At 40.1% G+C, this 15,565-nt stretch overlaps 1 protein-coding gene across 1 annotated transcript in view; it reads left to right on the top strand.

The window, feature by feature from the left end:
* Nucleotides 1-1,358: 1,358 nt before the first annotated feature.
* Nucleotides 1,359-15,565, top strand: part of kcnj3 (potassium inwardly rectifying channel subfamily J member 3) — a 180,065-nt gene continuing 165,858 nt past the window's right edge. The window contains exons 1-2 of the mRNA XM_062965632.1: nucleotides 1,359-2,764; nucleotides 14,160-14,376. Coding sequence (XP_062821702.1) covers nucleotides 2,084-2,764; nucleotides 14,160-14,376 — 898 coding nt within the window. The 5' untranslated portion in view covers nucleotides 1,359-2,083. The remainder of the gene's footprint in view (nucleotides 2,765-14,159; nucleotides 14,377-15,565) is intronic.

Below are 15,565 nucleotides of genomic sequence, written 5' to 3'. Positions count from 1 at the left end.
TGTAGGCTAAACATGCCCAGGACTTTCAGCCGTTCCTCGTAGGGCTTGTTCTCCAGACCCTTGATCCTTTTAGTCTCTGGACACTTTCCAGCTTGTCAACACCGGCCTTCAACTGCGGTGCTCAGAACTGGACACAGTATTCCACGTGTGGTCTGACCAAGAGGGGTAGCATGATTTCCCTGGATCATTGAAAAGCCTTTCAGCTTCTAGGCCTGGCTGCTTCCTGCCAGGGGGAATCCTTTGTTGAAATAGGTAAAGGTAAAGATTTCCCCTGACGTTAAGTCCAGTCGTGTCCGACTCTGGGGGTTGGTGTTCATCTCCATTTCTAAGCCGAAGAGTCAGCGTTGTCCGTAGACACCTCCAAGGTCATGTGGCCGGCATGACTGCATGGAGCGCCGTTACCTTCCCGCCAGAGCGGTACCTATTGATCTACTCACATTGGCATGTTTTTGAACTGCTAGGTTGGCAGAAGCTGTGTTAAGTAAATGTAAAGGTTTCCCCTGATGTTAAGTCCAGTCATGTCTGACTCTGGGGGTTGGTGCTCATCTCCATTTCTAAGCCGAAGGGCCGGCGTTGTCCGTAGACACCTCCAAGGTCATGTGGCCGGCATGACTGCATGGAGTGCTGTTACCTTCCTGCCGGAGCGGTACCTATTGATCTACTCACATTGGCATGTTTTCGAACTGCTAGGTTGTCAGGAGCTGGGGCTAACAGCGGGCACTTCTTCTGCTCCTGGGATTTGAACCTGGGACCTTTTGGCATGTTTTTGAACTGCTAGGTTGGCAGAAGCTGTTTGGTCCCCCCCCCCCCCCCCCGTGTCCGGAGTTACTTCTGGAGTGAGAGAATTGGCCGTCTGCAAGGACGTTGCCCGGGGGTGCCCGGATATTTTGATGTTTTACCATCCTTGTGGGAGGCTTCTCTCATGTCCCCGCATGTGTTAGCTGGCCCTGATTGTTTCCTTTCTGGACTTCCCTTGTTTTCTGAGCGTTCTTTATTTACTGTTTTGATTTTAGAGGTTTTTTTTAATACTGGTAGCCAGATTTTGTTCATTTTTCATGGTTTCCTCTTTTTCTGTTGAAAGTGTCCAGATGCTTGTGGATTTCAATGGCTTCTGGGTCCAGCATTTCAAATATACTGTGTTCCAGGCAGGAAGTCTTACATCTTCTGCTCCTCACCCCCACCCCCTTCTCCTTCCTCTGTTTTTTGCCTGTGGCTGGGCTTTTCCTCCGCCCATTGCCCCGTTTTCTTTCTGCCATGCCTTCCTTTGGAGATCCTCCAAGAAAATGTCGTGTTAGAAGTGTGTGAGAGTGTGTGTTGAAAGAGCCGCTGCTACCTCCCCTCGTCCCTCTCTCTCTTCCCCAGTGTCGTGGGAAAAGCACCGCTAGGGACCTCACTTTCTCCGGCTTCCTCTCCTCCACGCAACCCAGCCCCGGGGGCCTTCTAGACACGCGCGCACGCGTCCACACGCGCGCGCCCCACAGGCACAGAGAGGGAGAGAGAAGACGGAGGTGGAAGGTAGCCAGCCAAGCGCGCGGGCGTTTTGCTCGCTGCTGCTGCTGCTTCTCCTCCTCCTCCTCTCTTCCCACCCGAGCCTCTCCTTCTCTGTCCTGCCGAGGAGGAGGAAGGCAAGGAGAGCGGAAGGCGGGCACTTGGAGGGAGCTGTCCACCCGGATTCAGCACCAAAGCTTCAGGCGAGAGAGAGAGAGATTGAGAGAGAGCCAGCGCTGCTTGGAGAAGCGATGCCTTTGTGCCCAGTCTTGAGGGGACGAGGGAAAAAGGCGCCAAAAGAGCACCACTGCCCCTCTGACTGGGCTAGAGCAAGCCTCTCTCCCAACTTCCAAGTCTGAGGTAATGCTGAAGATGGCACTTCTCTTTCCAAGGTCCTGGTTGTGAAGGAGGAGAGGAAAGAAAGAGGGAGGGTGTGGGGAGGGGAGGAAAGGGGTGTCCCCCCCCCAAAAGAGGTGGACACTGGGGGAGGGAATAAAAAGTGTGAGAGAAAGGGACCTGAGGAAGAGGTGCAGTGCCCAGTCCTCTCCGCTTTTCCCCTCAGCATCTTGGGGGCTCTGGCGAGGCTCCCTGTATTATGTCTGCTCTCCGAAGGAAATTTGGCGACGACTACCAGGTAGTGACCACCTCGTCCAGCGGCTCCGGCTTCCACCAGCAGCAGGCGTCGGCCCACAAGAAGAAGCGCCAACGGTTCGTGGACAAGAATGGCCGGTGCAACGTGCAGCACGGCAACCTGGGCAGCGAGACCAGCCGCTACCTCTCGGACCTCTTCACCACCCTGGTGGACCTCAAGTGGCGCTGGAACCTCTTCATCTTCATCCTCACCTACACCGTGGCCTGGCTCTTCATGGCCTCCATGTGGTGGGTCATCGCCTACATGCGGGGTGACTTGAACAAAGCCCACGACGAGAAATACACGCCGTGCGTGGCCAATGTCTACAACTTCCCCTCTGCCTTCCTTTTTTTCATCGAGACCGAGGCGACCATCGGGTATGGCTACCGGTACATCACGGACAAATGTCCCGAGGGCATCATCCTCTTCCTGTTCCAGTCCATTCTGGGCTCCATTGTGGATGCGTTCCTCATTGGCTGTATGTTCATCAAAATGTCCCAGCCTAAGAAGCGGGCAGAGACGCTGATGTTCAGCGAGCATGCAGCCATCTCCATGAGGGATGGCAAACTCACTCTCATGTTCAGGGTGGGCAATCTCCGCAACAGCCATATGGTCTCTGCGCAAATTCGCTGCAAACTCCTCAAAGTAAGTCCACGCTCATTTTCTTCCCTTCTGCACTAACAACACCCTGCTGTATCTCACTGTATATACAAATGTTTACTTGCACATCTTTCCTATTGCAAGTACAGTAGAATCTCACTTATCCAACATTCTGGATTATCCAACGCATTTTTGTAGTCAATGTTTTCAATGCATTGTGATATTTTGGTGCTAAATTCGTAAATACAGTAATTACTACATAGCATTAATGTATAATGAACTACTTTTTCTGTCAAATTTGTTGTATAACATGATGTTTTGGTGCTTAATTTGTAAAATCATAACCTATTTTGATGTTTAATAGGCTTTTTCTTAATCTCTCCTTATTATCCAACATATTCGCTTATCCAACATTCTGCCGGCCCGTTTATGTTGGATAAATGAGACTCTACTGTATATCTCCTTTTATGCATCTAGTCATTGCTCATCTATTCCTTCTCATACTTCTCCTTCTCTTTGTTTTTTTCTGGTTTTCCAGCACATTTGCAATGTAGATCTCTTCGGGCAAAATCCAGCAATATCCCTTGCTGTACATGTGTCTCTTTACCCTTAAACTCTCCACAGCATCATCTACTTTCTTTCTCTTTGAAAGCATAGATTCTGTCATCTCTCTCTCTCAAAAGCCTAAAAGCCTTCATTTTCCTTCCCCACCCTTCATAAGCAGCTTCCCAAAGTTGAAATCACATCAAGTCTTTTCCCACTCCCCAGCATTTAAATGAAGACTTCTTTTTTTTTCCCCCAACCCCACCTCATTTTTCTTTTTGGTAGATATATTTTGCCATCACAATTTGCATTTTCATGACCCCTGAAGCTCATTAAACCATTTGTTCTCATTTCAATTGTCAGTTCCCGTTCAAGATGTTTTTGCCTTTTTGTAAGTAATATGGAGAGATGGCTGCCTGCTGGGATGTACTGATTTGTTTTTGCTGATGCTTCAAAGAAAAGAGCAACATATTTTTTAGCACTTGGTCCTTCAAGTGAAAAAATCACTTGGTTATATATATCCAACATCTTGAAGCTCAGCGGAAGCTCAGCTTCAAAAGTATGGATTGTGTGTAATGGTGTCATAACTTTGTATACTTTTTAGGGACCAGTGAAAAGAAGGCATCTTCTATATTCTGAATATTACATTGTTTTTGTTTTCATACATTGATCCAGATACTACAAAAATGTTTGTGGGCAGCAATGGTGTAAACAATTGTTCAGAATTGTTAGTATCATTATGCTTCAGAGCTTTGACTGCATAGAAAATAGTAGGTATGGCCTTTAGAAACTGAAAACAACCAGTTAAGATATAGTTTGTACTCCTCAATGTTATATATAATATAAAATAGTGACTATTTATACCAGATTAGCTTGGTGAATTGCCTGGTCTTTTGTCAGACGACAACATTCAATTGCTTTTAGGGGGTTGGTCTCCTGTCTGAGGTGGCTATAATAATAGTTACTTCAGTTGTTAGCATCAAGCTGGTTTGCAGTCATGGCTGGAAAAAGGGTTTACAAACTAATTTACAATTAGTGGTAATATTAAATGCAACTCTAGTGGGAACAAGTTCAAAATAAGACACATGACAAAATAATGGAGATACCAGTAGATGTTCTTGTGCAAGTTTTTTTTTTCACATGCTAAGGGAGAAATAAAATTGCAGTGATTTTTATTTTTGCTGGTTTTGTGATTTTTGAAGACACTTTTTAGAATTGAGCTAAATCTTTTCCTTGTTTGGATAGTATTGCCATCCAAAAACCATGACTGATTAGATTGAGGTCTACTATGTTGATAGTCTTTCATTTTGGGTTAAGGGAGTTATGTTATCACTGGGACTCTGTATAGCCCATAAATTGAACACAGTGGAGCTCACATAGGCAGGACTATGCTTGAATTCTTGCCTATTTGCTTGAATTCTTGCTTTAATTCTTTCATATTAAAAAATAAATATGCAGATTTGCTATAAAGAGTTTAGTAGATTCAAATGAGTTTCAATGCATCTAGTATTGTTCACTAGATGGAATTATAGAAAGTTTATTTTCATTAAATTTAATTATAAATCTGAGACAGAAGTTGCACCTGGCTTACAATAGCAGGATATTCATAACAGAGATTCATAGATTCAGTAAAGAATTAGCAATGTTTCACTTCTTAATTCATTAAGAATGAAAATGAAATTATGAGAAATTAAGAAAGTTTGCAAATCACCTCATCCCTGCCTCCCTTTAAGTGTTTATAAGAAGTTTCCCTTTTTTGCTTCCTGATACTAATGTATGATAAACAAGAAATGAAGAAACTTGGAAGCACCTTTCCCCAAAGGCTGTTAAAAAAAAACCTGGAACATCCCATTGTAACCCCACACTTTTAACTTATTAAACAGGCAGTTTACTTCGTCAGCATTTTTTAAAAAGATCAAAAATTATATGTGAAATACCTCTTTTTATTGTTCCTTGAGTCTTTAGAGGGTACCAATGTATACTACAAAATGAATGTTCCCTATTAGGCTGTAATAACCAATTATGAAGAACAGACTATGGAATGTAACACAACCCTGAATTTAAATTAATTATTTCCCCGAGTTTAGTTTTGCATTGCATACCAATTACCATACTAATTGATGCATTATGAAGCTGCTCCTTTCTGTAACATTGGGATGTCTCTGCATATGATTTACTAGGTAGCTGAAATGGCTTTCAGAGTTGACAGTTCAGAAAATGTGGCATGTTTTACAGGAGAACACTGCAATCTGCCTAGTGTATACAGCCATATTACCGTATAGCATATACAGTTTGCCCTCTACAAATATGAATTAAAAACACTAAATTTATTTACTTGCAAGTATGACTCTATGGTCAACTCATCCTGGAAATTAATCATGGAGTTGTGGTGGAGGACCTAGAGATTTGTAGAGAGACCAAATTAATCAACTTTGCAAATAATTCAATCCACAAATGTTAGACTTGCAAATACAAAGGGTTGATTGCTCTTCTAAATACAGTAGAGTTTCACTTATCCAACACTCGCTTATCCAACGTTCTGGATTATCCAACACATTTTTGTAGTCAATGTTTTCAATATATCGTGATATTTTGGTGCTAAATTCGTAAATACAGTCATTACTACAAAGCAAATTACTGCAAATTGAACTACTTTTTCTGTCAAATTTGTTGCATAACATGATGTTTTGGTGCTTAATTTGTAAAATCATAACCTAATTTGATGTTTAATAAGATTTTCCTTAATCTCTCCTTATTATCCAACATATTCGCTTATCCAACGTTCTGCCGGCCCGTTTACGTTGGATAAGTGAGACTCTACTGTAGATATCTTATTTCACGATGGTTTAAAATGCAAGATATTCAAGCCCAAGTGTTAAGCAAGCTGGTGAGAGCCTGTATTTATTCCCATTCAGAGTGAGAACTTCCATTTCAGTGCCAGGTGGAGATCCTCTTCTTGCCACAATCCCTGAATAGGCTGCATCAGGGTCCTTGCTTATCTTGTAATTATGCAGGACAAGGTGACTTAAACATAAAAGATTAAGAATAAATATACAGCAACACTCTTTGTGCTTTATAGGATATGATTGTAATAGTCGAAGGCTTTCATGGCAGGGATCACAGGGTTGTTGTATGTTTTCCGGGCTGTACGACCATGTTCCAGAAGTATTCTCTCCTGACGTTTCACCCACGTCTATGGCAGGCATCCTCAGAGGTTGTGAGGTAACCTCTGAGGATACCTGCCATAGATGTAGGCGAAACGTCAGGAGATAATACTTCTGGAACATGGCCATACAGCCTGGAAAACATACAACAACCCCATGGTTGTAGTAGTTTGCTCCTTCACTGAGAACCAAATATTTATGTTGAGTATGAATATTGAATCCAAACAACCATATCATAAAATTCAGCAGAGTCCTCAAGAGAAAGTCAATAAATTCAATAATAATAATAATAATAATAATAATAATAATAATAATAATAATAATACTTTATTCTTATATCCTGCCCCATCTCCCCAAGGGGACTCGGGGCGGCTTACAAAGGGACCAAGCCCAACAGCATAATAAAATACAACAGTACAAACAAATCCAAATACAACAATAAATACATCAGAATAAAACATATAGCAACAACAATTTAAAACATGTAAATATTAGTGTGGCGTAACTGTGAGGAAATTCAGCCAGAAGACAGAACAAAATCTACATCTGGTTCACAACTGACACATATCCTTCCTCCTGAAACTTGAATATGGAGAACAATGGGCTATATATCTATTTTGGAAATAAAAGTTTTGTTGAAACAATTTCCATTTAAAGGATATAATATTTTTAAAATCCATAACCTTGCTTTCTATATGACTAGCTATACCTGTATCAGACTTGTATTTTGTTTGTAAGAAGGAGATCTCAAAGGAAACCGATCATCACCCCAGTGTTCATTTATTAGTAGGAATCCAATTCCTAATCCCAAATAGTGTGGACTTATTGAAACAGCAGAACTTACATAAGTATCTTACCATTTTTTCATTGATTTGGTGGATGTGTTGTTGTGATTTGGAAGAGAAAGAACATTTAGGTCCCACTCTTTTTCACAGAACATTATCCCATGCCCTCCAACATTTCACAGATGAAAACTGTCAGAGTGTGTTTGTGATGACAAAGATTATTAGTGAGGAAGAACACACAAAGCAAGAAGTCTGCCTTTGCTCGAATCTACTGGAAAGAGCAAGATTTTTACTCTTCTCTCTGCTGAGTTAAATGGAGTCCAAACTACTTTTGTACTCTCAGTTCAGTTTGCAGCAAATGGAGAGCCCTTCCACACAGCCCTGTCTCCCAGAATATCATGGCAGAAAATCCCACAATATCTGCTTAGGACTGGGTTGAGTCCACACTCAGATATTGTGGGATTTTCTGCCTTGATATTCAGGGACATAGGGCTGTGTGAAAAGGCCCGGAGTCAGCTGGGAACAGAATAGGAAAGAGGGAGAAGAGACAAATTTGGACAATTTAAATGCAGATGAAAAAGTGGAACAACAGATTAAGGGGAACTGTCTCTGACAGATCAGGGCAATTAGTGGTTGTGTTATCATATTAAAAATATTAATCATAGTGATTGGCACTCTGATGAGGATGGTATGATTTGTACAGTTAGATAGTACAGTATGATAAACTGGAAGGTGGTGGAGGTAAGAAGGTAATTTATATGTAGAGGGAATTATTGTGACATTTAGTTTAGATTTATTTTAACCCAAAACCTAAAGTAGTTCCTTTCCCGTGTAAAAAAAAAAGTTTCTTGTTGGTTTCTAGGAAATTATCTCATGCAAGGCCCAGAAAATTAATGGGTATTAAGCATGGGGCATTATATCGTGCATACTTAATTCACATTCAGTCTCAGTGGTGCTTTTTTTTTTTTTTTTTTGAAGAGGATGTGCTTCAAGGCCTGAAGTACAGTAGAGTCTCATCCAAGCTAAACGGGCCGGCAGAACGTTGGATAAGCGAATATGTTGGATAATAAGGAGAGATTAAGAAAAAGCCTATTAAACATCAAAATAGGTTATGATTTTACAAATTAAGCACCAAAACATCATGTTAGACAACAAATTTGACAGAAAAAGTAGTTCAATACGCAGTAATGTTATGTTGTAATTACTGTATTTACAAAATTAGCACCAAAATATCATGTTATATTGAAAACATTGACTACAAAAATGCGTTGGATAATCCAGAACGTTGGATAAGCAAGTGTTGGATAAGTGAGACTCTACTGTACTTGAAACAATGTAGGAAGAAACAAATTAACAAAGGAATGAACAAAGCGACCTTGAGTCCCTATATCGGGAGAAAGATGGGATATAATTAAGTAAATAAACAAAATATGTAAATAAAGAAAGCAAATTCTCAGAAACTATTATCTATAGTACTTATTAATGTCTATATTGATGTACAAAGAGATGTGATCCACCACTTTGAACTGCATTTTGGATGGTCACATTTTAGAAATTCTAACCTGGGTTGGGTAGCGACAAATATTTTGAATAGAGCAGTGGTTCTCAACCTGTGGGTCCCCAGATGTTTTGGCCTACAACTTCAAGAAATCCCAGCCAATTTACCAGCTGTTTGGATTTCTGGGAATTGAAGGCCAAAACATCTGGGGACCCACAGGTTGAGAACCACTGGAATAGAGCCAGATAATATCAATAAAGGTAGAACAACAAACCACGGCATCAAGTGTTGGTTGGTTTAAGGTGGAGTGTAATTTTGGGCTGGGTTCCATTCCTCAACTCAGCCACCAAATCCACCTGTTCTTGTCTTGCTGTGAACATAAAAACAAGTAAATTCCTCTGCGCCATGCAGAGCTGGGTTCATCTCAGAAATATGGATAAACATAAATGATTAAGAGCCAGTGTGATATAATGGCTTAAACCTTGAACTATAGCTCTGGATTCCATGATCTGAATCCCTGCTTGGCTATGGAAGTCCATTGTATGAACTTGGGTGGGTCACGCTCTCTAGTCACAGAGGGAAGTCATGGGAACCTTGTCTGAACAAATCTTGCCAAACAAATCCTATGATAGGCTTGCCTTAGGGTTGCCATGAGTCATAAATGACAACAAATAAAAACATGCAGGGAACAATTCTTCAGATTAATCAGTGGTTAAAGAATCCTTCTCAATATAATGTATTTATATTTTTTGCTTAAGAAGTGAGACATATTTTAAAATAACATTCTAACATCCTCACACCCTACTTTTTAAAAATAGAACTGAATATTTGGTTTGCCTCAAGCCCTGTAACTGTCATGCAATTAGGTAATAATCACTTTGTAATTATATGCAAATTCCCTGTAGATAATCAATAAGACTTAAACTTTCAAAACAAAACACTAAGGATGAGTGCAAGATGCATGGCATGTGCAGATATAGTTGAAGAAGCAATTCATGTTTAAAATATTTATGTAAAACCCGCAGTTGTATAAGAGGATGGCCTATCTGGGCAAACAGAGGCACTCACGTAACTGTAGTCAGTGTTAATTCCCTATCACACTGGAATCCTTTCAAATAAAACCTGCTAAATGTCATTTCAGTTTTTTCTTCTTCATAGTAACAGCATATGTTTTCAAAGCTAGAAGTTCAGATATTTTAAAATACAGGCTTCAAGTATGTGAAAGAGAATAGTTTAGAGATTAACAGTGGAACATATTAAAAGTTGCCATGTGCCTTCAAGTAGTTTCCAACCCATTCTGACTCCACACAGCCATATAACCCATAATATCAAGGCAGAAAATCCCAAAATATCTGCTTTGAACTGGATTATCTGAGTTCACACTGCCATATATTCGAGTACAAAGTGAAAAATGTGGGATTTTAATCAGCAGTGTGGAAGGGGCCTTATGTAAAGCTATTATATTGTCTTGTATAGAGGTTGTCTTTGCCTCCCTCTGAGGTTGAGAGTGTGTGACTTGTCCAGAGCCACCTAGTAGGTGTCCATGGCTGAGTAGAGATGCAAACCCTGGTCTTCACTGGACCCATAGTCCAATGCTCAAACCACTACACCACTACTCTTCTGCTTACTACTACTACTACTACTACTAATAATAATAATAATAATAATTTTATTTCTTATCCACCTCTTCTCGTGGTTCGAAGCAGGTTACAACATAGCTAAAACATATAATCATTATATAAAATACACATATTAAAATGTATTTCTACAAAATACACAGAACAATTATTAAAATAGTGCACCCAATAAACAAGTTTAAAATTCATGCTTAAAACTGGCTGGGTAGGCCTGCCGGAAGAGATGGGTCTTCAATTGTGTCTTAAATTCTGACAGCTGATGTCAGATCTCTTCCAGCAGGTTGTTCCACAGTTGTGGGGTGGCCGATGAAAACTAAAGGTAAAGGTTTTCCCCTAACATTAAGTCCAGTTGTGTCCGACTCTGGAGGTTGGTGCTCAACTCAATTTCTATGCCGAAGAGCCGGCGTTCTCCATAGACACCTCCAAGGTCATGTGGCCAGTATGACTGCATGGAGTATTACCTTCCTGCCAGAGTGGTACCTTTGCATATTTTCAAATTTGCATATTTTGAACTGCTAGGTTGGCAGAAGATGGGGTTAACAGCGGGAGCTCACCCCACTCCCCGAATTCGAACCATTGAGCTTTCGGACCTTGCGATCAGCCAGTTCAGCAGCTCAGTGGTTTAAGCCGCTGTGCCACCAGGGGTTCATTGAAAAGTAAAGGTATCTTGTAAAAGAATCTCATGCCAATTATAGTAGAAATTCATCTTTGGACATACAGTACATCTTTATTAGAATACATAGTTTAATCTGTGAATCAAGCTTGTCTATTCCATGCATGTATGTCAATGTCTGTCTGCACAATTCAAAAGTTAACAATGGAGGGATATCATCCTAATTAAGGCTGCAATTGTTGTTCTGTGCCTTCAAGTTGTATTTGGATTATGTTGGTTTTAAGGCAAAACCTATCAGGGTTTTTTTTCTTTTTGCAAGATTTGTTTAGAGGGAGTTTGCTTTCCTCTGAGGATTGGATGTTGTGACTTGTACAAGATCAGTCCATGGGTTTCCATGGCAAATTGGGGATCCAGTCCAGCATTCAAACCACTGCATCATGCTGGCTCTAATTCAGGCCATCACCAAATTATATTATTATTATTATTATTATTATTATTATTATTATTATTATTGAGCAATCATGTATTGATTTATTCACTATGGACAAGGGTAAATAAAGAAAACAAATCACTACTTTCCTGAAGGCTTTCCGCTTTAAAAAATGAAATAAATTGCTATTTGTTTTGGAGCTAGATCCTGGCTTAATCATGCTTAGAATAGGCCTAATGAAGTCAATGAGTTTTCAGTCTCATTTATTTTAACAGGCCTACTATTGATATTGGATCCAATCTATGCTTGTTATTCTATGATTCTAAGATTGAATTCTGTGTGCTTGCCAATTATTTTTTGGTTTCTTTTAGAAAGTCACCATAAGTCGACAAACAGGTTAAAGACACATAATACACACACAAACATATAATCATTTTTTAAAACTTATTTTCAGTTGCTAAACTTAACTATTATATAGAGGATCAAAAGCAATCCAGTCTTGATAAAAAAAACTAAAATCAAAATGTTAAAGCAGCAAAATTAAAGCTTTCAGTCTTTAGTTAAAAATAATTAAAAGTGAAGTCTGACTTGGTCATGATGGTCCATGCCTTAGTTACCTCTTGATTGGACTACTGTAATGTGCTCTACGTGGGGCTGCCTTTGAAGACAGCTCAAAAATTCCAGTTGGTACAAAGATCAGTGGCCAGGTTATTAACTGGTGCAAGTTACAGGGAACGGTCAACCCTCCTGTTTAAACAACTCCACTGGCTGCCCAATTTAAGGTGATTACCTACAAAGCCCTAAACAAGACCTTCCTATCTTCACGATTGCATCGTCCCCTATGAACCCGCATGGGATCTAAGATCTACAGAGGATGCCCTTCTCTCGCTTCCACCACCGTCTCAAGCACATTTGGTGGGGATGAGGGAGAGGGCCTTCTCTGTAGTGGCCTCCCGGCTCTGGAACTCTCTCACCAGGGAGATTAGATTGGCAGCCACCTTGTCCACGTTCTGCAAAGATCTAAAACACTTTCGATTAAACAGCCATAGGATATTTGGCCCCAACTATAACTACCATCAGTCCTCGCACGTTATCCCTGTCCTTTGTCCTATAGGTTTAGGGTTAGATGACATTGCTCCTTCAGTTTTAATTTATTATTCTTCATAATTTTGTCCTCCAGTCCTATTCTGGAAGTATATTGCACAAGTCTCTTCCCCCTGTATTTCAGTACTCATTATGGGATAGAGTTTTGGTTGCTGATGATGCTGTTTTTTGTTATTTTATTGTCTTTTGTAATGTTATTGATTTTATTGAGTTATGTTTTAATCTATGGTTGGTTTTAATTGCTGTTGTATTGGGCTTGTTCCCTATGTAAGCCTCTTCAGGGAGGTGGATACGGGATATAAAAATAAAGTTATTATTATTATTATTGACACAATGACATAGTATGACACAGTGAACAAGACAGATATGCTGGATTTCGTGTCACGAAATCACAAGTCGAACACTTCCCAAACGTGTGATGTATTTTCGGATGATGCGCGCAGATCCCAGTAGGGTGGCCTTTTGCAGTTGACAGATCGTAATTTTGTCAATGTCTTGTTTCCAAATGCCAGCTGAGATCTTTTGTCATGACACCCAGTATGCCGATTACCACCGGGACCACCTGTACTGGTTTCTGCCAGAGTCTTTGAAGTTCAATCTTGAGGTCCTGATAGTAGCTGAGTTTTTCCTGTTGTTTTTCATCAATCCGACTGTCACCTGGAATGGCGACATCATCATCATCATCATCATCATCATCATCATCATCATCATCATTATTACTATTATTAGGAAATCGAAATAAGAACACTTTCACTACCCATTTTAAAGCCATGAGAGATTAAGCTAATTTGACCTTCCTTGAATGGGAATTCCATCATTGGGATATTGGCAGAGAAAAGACCCTATCTCATGTTTTCATATCTGGAACCTCTGTTGCTGGTGGAGCATATGACACATCCTTTGAAGATGAACTCAAACTATGGTCATATTTTCATGGGAAAGGGTTGTGTTTCAGATAGACCTGAGCTCATTTGTCATGTATACTTACTCAATCCAGACTAGGGTTGTCACTTTCCTTCTCTAGGATGCCTGGTAGGGTTAGCTTTTGCATGAAGCACCACACATTTTTGGGAAAAAATGGCTGGAGAACTTTCCAACAAGGTAGCTGCTGGCTGAGACCCCATCTACACTGGATTATATAGCAATGTAGACTTGTATAATACAGTTCAAAGCAGATAATCTGGATTCAGAAACTGGATTATAGGACAGTGTAGATCTAGCTTGGGCCTATGAAGAGCTGTAAAATACAGAAAATGCTTCCGTTTAATGTGTCTTCTCCATTAGTTCTCTGTGGTGGGTATCGTAGATGTGTCAGAGCAAGAACAAAATAATCCTCCTTTTGTCTTGTTTTTTAGCTGCCACATTCTGGTGTGCAAAAATTTTCCAGTTTGCATAATTTGGAGTTCAGATCTCATGAGCTGTTTAGTTTTTAATTATAGTAAGATGTATTTATAAATAATTCATGCATGTTCTATAATGTTCCATTTCTTCCTCCCCCCTGCTTTTAAAATAACATTGCTGTATAATCACGGTTGCTTGCATTTGACTCAGATGATTGATAGTGCAAAGTGTTGGCAGAGATGTGACTTGCTGTCAGACCGTCTTGAGAATTATGTTAGTTTGTGATTTCTCTCTCTCTTCCTTTCTTTCCTCATGTTTTCTGCAGTCCCGGCAAACTCCTGAGGGTGAATTTCTCCCACTCGATCAGCTTGAACTGGATGTAGGTTTTAGCACAGGGGCAGACCAACTTTTTCTTGTTTCGCCACTTACAATCTGCCACGTGATCGATTCCAAAAGTCCCTTCTATGACCTTTCCCAGCGAAGCATGCAAACAGAACAGTTTGAGATTGTTGTCATCCTAGAGGGCATCGTGGAGACAACGGGTGAGTAGAGCGATTGCCGAAATGATGAAACCACAAGTTTGTACACACACTAAAGTAAAATTAAAAGGTTATTTTTGTGCATGTGATCATTAAGGACAACATGAACAAAATACGTAGCAGTAATTTTAAATGTTAGACATATGGTTTCACAGTTTGACTGCATTGCACATGTTTGAATATCCAAGTTAAAGTGGGAGCTAGTGACAAAAAGTTTGCTATATATATGGTTTTGGATAATAATGCTTGATAGCATCTTTTACTGACTTTGCATGAACTTTTCTTTCCAGCGTGGATGCTTTCCATATTAATCACTGTCCAGGCTGACAAAAGCACTTGTGGCTCACAGTCTGGAAAGCCACAGTTTCCCCAGCTCTGTAAGATAAGCAGTTAGCTTTGACAGCCGGCATGCTAGAATTTTAAAAAATGATGCAATGTTAGGTTTCTGCTTCTTCTCATATAGTCAGTTTTTATTATGGGGAAAAATTAGGAGATTAGCATTACTCCACAACAAGCATTCTGAAAATACTCCTATGGAGACTCCAAGTTACAATATATAGATTACAAAGCTGAGTTGGCAATTCAATTTCAGTTGTGCATATACTATAGAACTGTGCTCCATGTCCTAAATACAGTATACAGTGGCTTTATTTATTTATGTCACAGACACCTTGGAAAATCTGATGAAAAGGTATGCATTTAACCACAAATTTCAGGGTAACAAGAAATAAATCAGAAGAGGAGATTTTGCCTCTAGTTCACAGATCAGCTGAAATGGCCTAAAATGAATTGGCAATAGTAAAGTATTTGGCTGAGATGTTTGCCCTTGTTCTGCAACGTACCTCCAGCCTACAATACAAAGGGCATATCCTATGGCTGGAGTGTAACAATGGAGGAGTATAAACTATTTAAGAGAAATAGACCAAACAGTAGAGGGGGTGGAGTAGCATTTTATGTTTAAAATATTTATACCTGTGAACAGGTTTCTAAGTTTTAAATCCTGGAAACCAGGTTGAAAGCATCTGGGTAAAAATTAAGGGAACAAGGATGGAGAAAGATGTAGTTGTGGGGGTCTACTACAGACCTCCATGCCAGATGGAAGAACTGGATGAAGCTTTCCTTGATCAGATGACCAAACATGCAGAAAGAAGAACTCTAGTAGTAATGGAGGACTTCAACTACTCTGATATTT

This window comes from Anolis carolinensis, chromosome 1, assembly GCF_035594765.1.
Source record: "Anolis carolinensis isolate JA03-04 chromosome 1, rAnoCar3.1.pri, whole genome shotgun sequence".
Classification (NCBI taxonomy): Eukaryota; Metazoa; Chordata; class Lepidosauria; order Squamata; family Dactyloidae; genus Anolis; species Anolis carolinensis.
The sequence above is the reverse complement of the archived record's forward strand: the minus strand, read 5'-3'. Positions and strand labels throughout refer to the sequence as shown.